Here is a 12,386-nt window from a genome sequence, read left to right as displayed (position 1 = left end):
TCAGATGTCGTTCCTGATGAAGAGACCAAAGAGTAACTTCATTTTATGTGTTCTGCATGCATAGTTGTATATACTGTGTGATTATATTTTTTTTTCTGATTGTTTATGTTTGTTTAAAATCCAAAAACCAAAAAGATTTTAGATTTTTAGTATTTTAGGGGGGAGTAATGAATGCAACATCAGAAATTCAAAAAATTAAAAAAAAAAAGAGTTTGATCTAACATCAGAAATTCAGAAAATTAAAAAAAAATTGAGTTTGATCTAAATAAAAATGGGATACGGACTTAATCATAGAATGAGATGATCATAATCACAATCATGTAAATATCTTGATAAGGAACTCATGGAAAGGTTTACAGCGGTTGAGGGTAGTCACTTAATTACCACAGGTGCATACTTTAAAGAAAATTGTTGAGGAAATCAACAAAAGGTGAGGGTATCCCCTATCATGACGTATAATCTAGAAACACATGATGTAGAATATCCCCAAGCAAATTCCAAATTGATGCACCATTGAGTCTCACGACTAATTGGGATATTCAAGCGATCAATAAACGTTGAAAATGTTCTGATTAACTGTGCATACCGACTTCTATCAAACTTTAATTCTTGAATCGCACCTAAACTCCAAAATAGTAAGTTTATCTCAATGAGAGTGTCTTTCCTGTGAACGGGTTGAAAAGTGTGGTTCTATATTACAGATAGTCCATGAATGAATGATTTAAGTTAATTGTTACAAAAATGAAGAAAAGAGATCTTCATCGCAAGGAAGTCAATTCGAGAACTAAATCTAAGTCAAGACTGCAATGTGTTGTTAAAAAAAAAAAAAATATGGCACATTGCATATCAAGTTATTATATCATGAAAACAGAAGTGAAATCATGGAAGACGAAAATATCAAGGTCAAAATAATGATGAAATCGAGAAGAGAAGTCTTTGTAAGAATACTAATGAGTGTGAAGCTTACCAAGAAGAACTTAAATCATTCATACTTTAACAAAACCATTCTATTGGACTTATTATCATTGTCTGTGATATGGGACTGTGCCCATTAAGGCCTAGATAGCGAAAGATGTTTTCAGAGGGATATTCTGAATACTCACTTATTAAGAAAGCTACGTCTTTCATTCCGTTTCCTCCAATAACTTTAATAATAAAGAAGGAATGAGATTGATAGCAGTTGGTTACATAAAAGATTGCACGATTGACAGAATATTAAATATACTATGAGATCCATCATAATCATATGAATTGAAAAGTATACGTTACGATAGAAGCTAATGGCTGACAGGGATATTCCAAAATTACTATGAGAACCTTCCTGTTCAATTAGACCTAACGTATGTGTTTGTGGTAACGGAAAGCGTCAATAGACTTGTGCTCAATTGACTACCTAAAAAATCGTGCGATCTCACATTGATGACCGAGTCTGTGATTGAATCTAACATAGCAATATGTTAAAGTAATTAATTAACTTGATCATCAAAATGTCTAAGAGGAAAGTCTGTAAAAGGTTAATGAAGATAGATACCATGTTAAGATCAATTTCTCTGGTATTATTTGCTTTTACTTGTGAAATTTTGTGTACATATTGTTGTCTGAATGTTGATTGAACATGTATACATTTTGATAGTTTAGCTTCCTTAGGTTTATGGCTTACAGAAACTGCTTCCTGTAAATAACATGTTTTATGCCATACAATCTTGGATCTTTCTTAACCTTGATCATTGACTTTCTGACATGAATTGTCCTTCATTTGCATTTTTATTGTGATAAGTTTTAAAATCCTAAAAACTGCAAAAAGATTTTTCAGTGTGTTGATATTTATTTTGAAAAATACAAAAACATTTTATTTGTTTGCTTATATGAATATGTGTATATTTACTTGAAGTTACAAATTGTGTCTCGACGTCAAAAAGAAACGAACTACACATCTCAAATCATAAACTTGTTAAAGTCTTCAAAAAGAAAATATTTTGCGTGTAAAATCAGCCAGTGGATGTGAATAGAGGGAATTATCGGGGTTTCTAAATCGAAAAATAATTTTTTAATAAGGGGGAGACAGTCGACCGATTTGGACTATAAGTCGGTCGACATTGAACAAAAATCGACCGACTTACTGGTTTGTCACATATGTCGGTCGTTTGTCACGTATGTCGACCGATTGTCACATATGTCGGCCGACATAATCACATAGTCGACCGATTGTCGAGCTGGGTATAAAAAGGCCTCAGACGGCCGAAGTTCGTTATTTCGTGCGATTGTGTTGTTTTACCAAAAATTCGAACTTTGCAAGGAGGAGTTTTTGATCGTGTTTTTCTTATACATCTTTGAATTGTGATTCCAGCGCCGTTAACCAATCAAGGTAATTCTTTTTAAATCGAAAGTTATTGAAGTTTTCTTGTTTATTTTTCATTTTCGATTAAATTTGTGCGAATTAAGATCTGTTAGAGTTAATTGGTGACTAGATCATGTATATCGGCTTTCTCTGGATCTTTATTAGTCATTGATTGAAACAAAACACCATAAAATCGATGGATTTGAGTTTGGATCTGTGTTTTTGCTCCGTTAAACAATCGACCGATTGACTTCCTAAATCGACCGATTTACCGTATGTCGGGCGACTTTATAAGTCGATCGATTTATATATATGTCGGTCGACTGTCCTTGAAAATCGACCGACTTATATAGTAAGTCGACCGACTGTTGTTTCTTGTATTTTTTTTAATGTTTTTCGATTTAACGCTTTTCGATTATTGTATATATGTTTGTATAGCAGAATCAATGGCTCAACAGGGTAGTCCAGTGAACGAAGACATACATGAGGAAGAGGTGATTCTGTCCAAGAATCTTTCGGGCCTGACGGTAAGCGAAAACGCCAATCTAGAGGCATGTCTAAACGAGGAAGGACCTGAAGCAAAAGAAGGCTTCGTTGATATTATCAAATTCTTGAAAAGGTCCAGGATTCATATTGCAATCACTCTAGAATGCAAGGCATACTACTCGCACCAACGAGAATTCTGGAACAATGCTTCTATTGTCACTAAACATGGAAAGAAGGTGATACGAAGCAGCGTTGGTGGTACAATTGTGAAGATCTCGGCTCAAACAGTTCATGAAGACTTAGGCTTTCCCGATAATGATTCTATGCCAGTTACACTGAATAGAACTAAGGTCCGAAGGTGTTTAGTAAGATGTGGATATTCTGGTGATCCGATGAAAGGTGCTGTTAAGAGAACTCGATTCTATCATCAATACAAATACTTAACTTTGGTGTTGTTGAGATGCATGAGTCCAATGGTAGGCGGTTTTGATGAGCTGAACGAGACTTATAGTTCGATGTTTGCAGTACTAGTTCTTCATGCAGACTTCAATTTCTCCGAAGTGATTTTCAGAAGCATGTTGGTGAACGTGAAAAAGAAAAGCCACTTAATGTTTCCTAGGTTCTTGGAGGTGATGATTGAAAAACAAGTGAAAGGATTGAATAAGGTTTGGGAGGATGAGATTAAACTGAATCATCTGAACGACTTGACTTTCAATTGAGTCAAGCAAAAGAGAGTTCCGGATGAACCATTCAAGAGATTGGTTGGCCACATCACAAATGAAAACTATGTATGTCCACCAGGTGCTGCCTGTCATCATGAGAACAGTACGTCTGGTAATGAAGATGATAGCGTCACAGTTGGTGAAGACGATCAAGAGGTTAATCAGCCACCTCCAGTTGTTACAACTGAGCAGATACTGGTTGATGAAGATGATGAAGGAGATGACTTTGACCCTGATCAATTCGAGCTGAGAAAGCGAAAAAAATCTGAGGGTCCTTCAGTTATGATAAAGCCGAAGCAGAAACGAATAAGGTTCATTAAAAAGGCAAAAAGAACTAAGTCATCTTCAGCTGCTGAACAGCGACAATCACAACAATCACATCAACAACGACAATCTTCAGCTGCTGCTACTCAAGAAACACGTGCTGAAACTGATACAGGAGTCCATGCTGCTGCATCCACGACTGTTATTACACAAGATGCTGCGGTTACTATATTAAGCGAGAAGGTTGTAAATATGGCTTCTGAATTTGAAAAGTTTAAAGAAAAAGCTGATGAACGGGAGAGAAGAAAGGATGCTGAGATTGCCAAACTGACCAAGCAGGTTGAAGATCAACAGGTTGAAATGAAGAAGTTACAAACTAAGTTTGATGCTCAGAATTTGCTGATTGTAAAGGCCGAGTCTGCAGCGAACAAGGCACTGTCGAAGGTGCTTGAGTGGGAAAATAATTTCGATATTGAGGCTGTTGATCTCGAGGAGGATATAGAATTTGGTAATTTTAACGATCAAGGCGAGGATGAGCTAGGTTTGGATCTTGCTAAAGGCACAATCGAGAACCCACTGTCAGTGATTCCTCTAAATATTGATTATTCTTTACGTGATTTTTTGGCAAAACAGGATCATATGAATCACTCAGTTGTATTTGATGATTTAGAAGAAGGGGAGATCCCGCCGGATCTAAGCGCTGAGGAGCAGGCCGAGCTAGTGCGTCAAGAGCAATAAGCAAGTACTTCAGCTGACGTGACTGCTAGCTCATCTTTTGAGAATCGTTACGATCCTAGTGATGATTTTGAGGAAATTATCGTAAGAAATGAAAACGACAACGATTTTGATGAAGTAATTATTGAAGATGAACCAATAGGTGATTTTCCGGAGTACGAATGTAATAACGTTAAAGATCTACCTACGTTTCAAGATTACTTCAAAATGAATGAAGAGCTTCTAAACCGTAAATGTGAAGAAAAAGAAAAGACCGAAGATTTGCCTCCAGGGTTTTTACCGGTCAAAATAAATAAAGAAAAGATAGAAGTTCTAGAAGTTGAGTGGAAGATCCTGTTGAGGATCAGAAAATATTGTGAGAAGCCAGCGCCGGAACCTGAATGGATGAATTACATTAATAGGTCGGTGAATCTTTTGGCTAAAGGAAAAATCATTGCATGGGCCTACATCAAAGAGTTTAATATATACGCAATAAAGAAGGAGTACGGAGTGGATTACGTCAAACATGGATTCGAGTTTACGACTCTACCGTACATTGAATTTATGCAGGTGGCTAGGCTCAAGATGTTATATAGGGATTATGACGGAATTCCTAATATTGTCTGCAAGAAGATAAGACGATCGTACTTGTCAAAGAACTTTGAGGGATTCAGCCCTCAATTTCCCACGATCACTTATCGAACAAACAAGAAAACGGGCGAACGAAGAAAGATTGTTAAATACAAGCCAGTAAAATATATGAGAAAGGTTCCTGTGATGAAAATGCCGCAGAACTTTAGTCCACGTTTTCGCTGGTGGTACTACGATGAACGCTCAGAGGAAGCAGCCATCGTTTTGGACAAATTGAAGGAAGATGAGACCGACTCGATACGGGTTTTAGATCCCGTTTGGTTGAGAAATTGCTGTGAAGCTGACATCTTCACATTGTACTACAACCGGATGCTGTACAGGCCAGAAAATAGAGTTCAAGCACAACAGTACATTCGTGTTGCAAAGGTTTGCTATTTGAACAATATGGTTACAGATCCGTACAGAGATTGAAGTAGATCGAAGACTTATGAGGAACTAGGTCTTAAGGGGAGTTTGTTAGTGCATATTTTGTAATCCCTAGTTCCATGAACTTTAATGTTTATTCGATCATGCAGTAACCTGTAATATTGTTAAACGTTGATTGTCAATTTGTTACTTTATATTTGTAAACGTTTAAATGTAATATGTAATGTTACTCGACAGTCGCCGACTGACATAGTCAGTCGACCGACTGTCATCCACTGTCGACCGACATACGATCTGGGATATTTAAGCCAAGTTAATCTCCACTAATTTGGTTAATGACTCAACACACTTTTTCACACACAAACAAACAGTTCCATGTCCGGTTTTTCACTCAATCTTCATGTCCAAATACCACAGAATGTCAGTCTAGGCTTCGTGTTTATCTAGATCTAATCTTGGTTTGACTCGCACGAACCTGAAAACCCATAGATATTCGTTTAAGCTCGTTCTAGTGTTATTCCTCCCCTAGATCGTATTAGGTTGATTCTAAGATCCTCTCCCAGCGTCTACAATTAGGATTAAGATTAGGATTAGGATGGATGTTGATACGATATTCAGTTTGGTATCTGATTGGGGGTATACAACGATTAAATATATTATTTAGTTTTGTTATCTTAGGGATGTTGCTGCTTAATTTGGATATAAACGTGTTTTCCCGTAACCTGTACTTATTGCGAGTAATCTATAATCATTGTTTTGCAGTACATTAGCAATTATATGGAGAAACTACAGAGGAGATCACAACACGGTGGTGTCTCGTTGGAGTTGATTCAGCATATACAAACATTGTTGTCGGTAAAACAAGCGGCTCGTACGTGTGTGTTTTCCGAGACTTGGTCACACGCTTGGTATACCATCCCTAATCTCAGGTTTGATCAAACATTATTTTCTCCTACAGAGGGGAAAAAAAGTGATTACAAGATGTTTATGGATCGCACCATGTCTAAGTATGTCCGAGACAACATACCAATAGAAAGTTTTGATTTGAAACTAGACGACATGCATTCGGTTTCTCTTATTTATGAATGGATTCGAACTGTTGCTGCACGTCTCAAGGAGCTTTCCATCCATCATCAAAGTTATGAATCTGAATATTTACTTCCGGGTGAGATATTCTCCGGGAAATACCTACATACTCTGTCTATTAAGAATAGTTCAGCGAGACCTAAACCTTTAATCAACTGTGTATCGTTGAGAGTACTCAAGTTGTCTTGTGTGAAGATAAGTGAAGATGTCCTCCATACCTTATTCTCTACTTGTACCTTACTCGAGAAAATTGAAGTTTCTAATTGCATCGATTTGAAGACTATCAAGGTTAGAAATCTTCGTTATCTTCAACGACTCACGTTAGAGACATCAATGCCATTTGATGTTTTGAAAATTGATGATGTCCCTAATCTTTGTTTGTTTTACTACCATGTGGTGTGTGTACCTATGAAGATATTTAACATGGCCTTTTTATCGAGTGTTACTGAATTATCATTACATGGTGTGACAATAGACGTCGCGTTTCTTGACATGATCAAATTTAAATTACCTTTTCTGGAGATTTTGGACCTTAATTTATGCACCGGACTCTGGAAAAGTTGGATTTTACAAGTTCTTCGTTGAAAAGACTGACATCTAATAAATTGGGCAAAGAGACGGATTGACATACAAGTTTATGCTCCAAAGTTACTTTATTTGAATTACAAAGGCTTCACAACGCATGATCTCCTATTAACATCGAGTAATGCTCCTAAAGATATCAAGCTTGAACAGGAAATGTGGGGTCCTGTTGATCATTCTTTCTTCCTAAGGATGAGGGACCTACTCAATTTATCAAGCAACTTTGATATCAAAATAGGATATTGGATTCATAATAAGGCGCTGAATATCGATGTTAATGATCTTGAAAAAAGGTTCCCAATTCCAGCTACAAACGTGCAACAATTATCATTTAAGACATTTTCACCAATACATTTGTCGGGGCACCAGAGAGTAATTGATGCACTTCTTTCGATTTGCCGTCCCAAATACGTAACCATATATACTTATAGTCACATAGATAGTCATAGTCTCGAGGTATTCGCGTATGACTTCTTTAAACTCATGATAAGTGGAATAATGGCAAAGAAGACATGTGACCAAAAAGAGATGGAGGTCATGAATCCTGGTAATGAAAAATGGCAAGTTCTAAAAGATTGTTGGACAAGTAGTATACTTTACACGTCGTATAATGGGCATGGATATTCACTTGAGTTGAAACCAAACTGGTAGAACCTAGCTAGGTAGCTAATCTTTGGTTCTATTGTTTGAAATTAATACTATATATGAGTTCATTGACATTTAATTTATCAAGTTTACCTTGTTTCTTTATAACTTTTTTTTTTCCCCATATTTTATAACGATATTAGTTAAGGCGATTTGAGCTCTACTAGCTTAGGAGTGTATTTAATGTCATGTGGCTTGATAAAAATGTTACATTTGATATTTCAATTGATTGATTTGATATTTCATTTGTTTTGATATTTGATTTTGACATTTAATGATACCTCGCTAACATCAAGATGTGTATTCAAGTTGGTTGAAAACTCATAGAGCTTAATAACTAATGCTGACTCTGATAAGAACAGATACCACAAGGCTGAGAAATTAGAGTATACTATACAAGCTGAAACACAAACAAGGCTTAATTGTGTATATCTTGTTTTTTGAACCTTGCCCATGAGACAAGACTCGAGTCGGTGTGAGTTTGTTATTGGAAGTACTCTTTGTGTTTACTGCTCTACTGTTTCAAGTTTTTAATTTCCTCTTTACTGAATTATTCAGCATAACATCTACGTACTCCAGATTGTTTTTAACAGCAATTTGGGATCACATAGGGGGACTAAACCACCCACACGTTCATCTCTCGCAGTTGCATAAAACGCCCTCAACTACTGCACGGGAGGAAATCTGGCCCAATCTGAGGGCATGGGCGGTAAAACCCCCTCCCCACCCACTGCCTCTACAACGTGATGTACAGAAAACACCGTTGGGTGGAATTCAAGGGTTAAGGAGAAACCTTGTGTGCAATGCTGGGTGGAATTAAATGTAAATATGGAAAGGTGAAAATTTAAATGGTTTTCTTAAGGTTGGAAGTTGACATGAAATTGAGACTGTTTTATACGTTGTACGATGAATCAAGTTATCAAATCAATTTGATATCAAAAGTATTCATTCATTTTAAATTTAATTATTTGGAAAAAGGATGTGATTCGTTTTTTACTTTTATTATAACAATTTTGAAGATAATTAAAGACTCTTTTGAAAATTCTTTAAGCTAAAACCAAATCTGAAATCTGAAATAAAATTAAATATGAAACGATTAGATCATTATTTATCCTAGTTTTGATATCCCCGTAACACTTTAAAATATTAGAGGTGTATTTTGGAGATAATATTTATATATTCTAGGGATTATTTAAAAATTATATTTGATCAATAGTAATCTTTATTAGGTTGATCTAGTTACCATTTATAATTAAGTTATTTATTTATTTATCAAGTTTGATTTAGTAATATATAATAGGCGTATATGTAAACTATTACTCTATTAGAATCACAATCAAACTTTTTTATTATATTATATTCCTATAATCAATCAAAGGTTTAGCAACCCTAAAAAGAATTCTGTCTATGGATGTCCCGGTGGAGTTGATTCAGCGTATACAAACGTTGTTACCTGTAGAAGAAGCGGCTCGTACGTGTGTGTTGTCCAAGACTTGGTCACACTCTTGGTCTACCATCCCTCATCTCAGGTTTGATCAAACCTTATGGTTTCTTGATGAAGAAAAAGAAAGAGATTACATCAAGTTTATGTATCGCACCATGTCTAGGTACGTCCAAGACAACATACCAATCGAAAGTTTTGATCTGAAACTAGACGACCTGCAGTCGGTTTCTGTTCCTTATGAATGGATTCGAACTGTTGTAGCTGCCCGTCTCAAGGAGCTTTCCATTAATACGAGTAGTGAATTTTATATACTTCCGGGTGAGATATTCTCAGGGAAATACCTTCATACTCTGTCTATTGAAAATAGTTCAGTAAGTCCCAAACCTCCTCATGTGATCAACTGTGTGTCCCTACGAGTACTCAAGTTGTTCCGGATGAAGATAAGTGAAGAGGTACTTGATACCTTATTCTCTACTTGTACCTTACTTGAGAGAATAAACCTCTCATATTGCAAGGGCTTGAAGAAAATTAAGGTTAGAAGTCTTTGTTATCTTCAACAACTCAAGTTAGAGACAAGATTACCATTTGATGTTTTGAAAATCGATGATGTTCCTAATCTTTGTTTGTTTTCCTACTTAGTTGAGTTTGAACATATTAAGACCTTAAACATGGCTTCATTAACGAGTGTGACTAAACTATCATTACATGGTGTAACCATAGACGTCCCATTTCTTGACATGATCAAATCAAAATTACCTTCTCTCGAGATTCTGGACCTTGTAATTCGGAATTGGACTCTAAAAAGGTTGGATTTTACAAGTACTTCGTTGAAAAGACTGACGCTGGAAAATGGTAAAAGGTGGATTGACATACAAGTTTTTGCTCCAAAGTTACTTTATTTTTGTTACAAAGGCTACATAATGCCTAGTCTCTTATTTCCATCGAGTAATGCACTTGAAGATATCGAGATTGAAGTAGAAACAGGGGATCCTATTGACCATTCTTTCTTCCTTATGATCGATGAGGGAGGCACTCAATTTATCAAGCAAGTTTGATATCAAAATAGGATATTGGATTAATGAGACGCCGCTGATCGATGTTAATGATCTTGAAATAAGGTTCCCAATTCCATATACGAACGTGCAACATTTATTCTTTTATACATTAGCTGGTAAACACTTGCCAGGGCACCAGATAGTAATTGATGCACTTCTCTCGATTTGCCGTCCAAAATACGTAACCATACATGGTGATAGTGTCAAGGAATTCTCTCGCAAATTCTTTAAACTCGTGATAAGTCGAATAATGGCAAAGAAGAAGTTTGAGCAAAAAATGATGGAGGTCAAGAATCCTCGTAATGAAAAATGGGAAGTTCTAAAAAATTCTTCTTGGCCAAGTTTTGGTCCTTACATTTCGGGTGGCGGCTACAATTATTTACTTGAGTTGAAACCAAACTGGTAGAACTACTCATCTTTGGTTAAATTGTTTGAAACTAATACAATATGATTTCTTACTTATTAGGCATATAATTTATCAAGTTTACCTAGTTACTTTGTAACTTTTTTCATATTTTCTAGAGATATTTAAGGGGATTTGAGCGACTAGCTAGGGGCGTATTTAATGTCATGCGACTTGATAATTTGCGTGAGAAATGTTTCATTTGATAAGACTTGAGTCAATGTGAGTTTGTTATCGGGAGTATGTATGCTTTGTGATTAACATATATGTGTTTATTGCTCTACTGTTTTAAGTTTCTAATTTTCTTCTTATTGAATTCAACATAACATCTACGTACTCGAAGTTCTACAATAAGACAATCAGTTGTAAGTTTCATTTATTTTATGTATAACTAGTCACTGGCTACGGGTTTTAGAATCATAAGGAGTATTTTTTACTCAAATGGATGGTGTGAGTTTGTTGTCATATTTTATTTTGTGTCATGGTCTCATGGTTGTCTACTGTCAAGTATATTACATTACATTACAAAGGGTTCCTTCATTCAAAAGTGCAGCATACATGGTGTTATTTACAAAGCTAATTCTGAAGTTAACTTTGAAGGTTTGACTTTAGAAAGTCAAGAAAGGTTATGTCACTTATTTGGGTTTACAACTTCTGTTATTAGCATAAAATTATTGGGGTGAGCCAGGCCAAGATAGTAGTGAAACACCAAAAAGATCCCAATAGCAAGCCATTGTGACGGATCTTTTCCCATGAAAGGGTCAATTTGGGTTTAGGATGTCAAAAAAGGTTATGTCAATTTGGGTTTAGATATTATAGTGAACAATGGTTCACATATGAGATATTAAACTAATAAGAACAAATAATACACTTTAATAATGTTAACCAAAAGGTAGAGAAAGGTATGCTTCTCATCTTCTGCCTGTCTTTTATAACATGTATCCATGTATCCTGTTACTTGTAAGGATATTAGGACCCAAAACAACGCAAGTGATTCAACAAGATCACTCACCGATAGTAATTCTACAAGATTACTAACGCACATAATGAACGAAAGATTATAAATGCAAGAAATGTAAATCGACACAAGAGATAACGTGGTTATATGCAATCGTTGTGATTGCTTTAGTCCACGGACCAACTAGAGAATGTATTTACTGAATATTGTGGTGTATTTACAATGAGTTACAAGAGGGTCTATTTATAGAATTATTTAAGGAGTAAGCTAAAAACAATTCCTTGAAGCTTCATGTGAGTTTCCTGACAGCTTCATGGAGGCTACATGTGAGTTTCCTGACAGCTTCGTGGAAGCTACATGTGAATTTCCTCACAACTTCGTGGAAGCTACATGTGAGTTTCCTAACAATTTCGTAGAAGCTACATGTGAGTTTCCTAACAACTTCGTGGAAGCTTCGTGTGAGTTTCCTGGAATCTTCCCTCTAATTGTTTAAAGTTCTCCATATCTCCAACAATCTCCCACTTGGAGACTTTGAACAAACCCAACCTTCGTCAACCCAAAATATCAACGATCTAACCAAGAACGTTAAACCACCATTATACCGCCAAATTCCATTTGGGACACGCACACTCAACACATACTTCGGATGAGCAGACTTTCGATACAAGGTCT

The 12,386-nt window shown here is 36.0% G+C and overlaps 1 protein-coding gene and 1 pseudogene across 1 annotated transcript; one reads left to right on the top strand and one right to left on the bottom strand.

Annotated features, from left to right (window-relative positions):
- The first annotated feature begins 9,261 nt into the window (after positions 1–9,261).
- On the top strand, positions 9,262–10,353 carry LOC139867839 (F-box/LRR-repeat protein 25-like). Its single transcript, XM_071856189.1, has one exon. It carries the CDS (start codon positions 9,262–9,264, stop codon positions 10,351–10,353), a length of 1,092 nt encoding a protein of 363 aa, XP_071712290.1.
- Positions 10,354–11,430: 1,077 nt separating this feature from the next.
- On the bottom strand, positions 11,431–11,662 carry LOC139869642 (U2 spliceosomal RNA; annotated as a pseudogene).
- Between the last annotated feature and the right edge of the window lie 724 nt (positions 11,663–12,386).

This window comes from Rutidosis leptorrhynchoides, chromosome 9, assembly GCF_046630445.1.
Source record: "Rutidosis leptorrhynchoides isolate AG116_Rl617_1_P2 chromosome 9, CSIRO_AGI_Rlap_v1, whole genome shotgun sequence".
Classification (NCBI taxonomy): Eukaryota; Viridiplantae; Streptophyta; class Magnoliopsida; order Asterales; family Asteraceae; genus Rutidosis; species Rutidosis leptorrhynchoides.
Note: the sequence above shows the minus strand (reverse complement) of the source record. Positions and strands in the feature narration are given on the sequence as shown.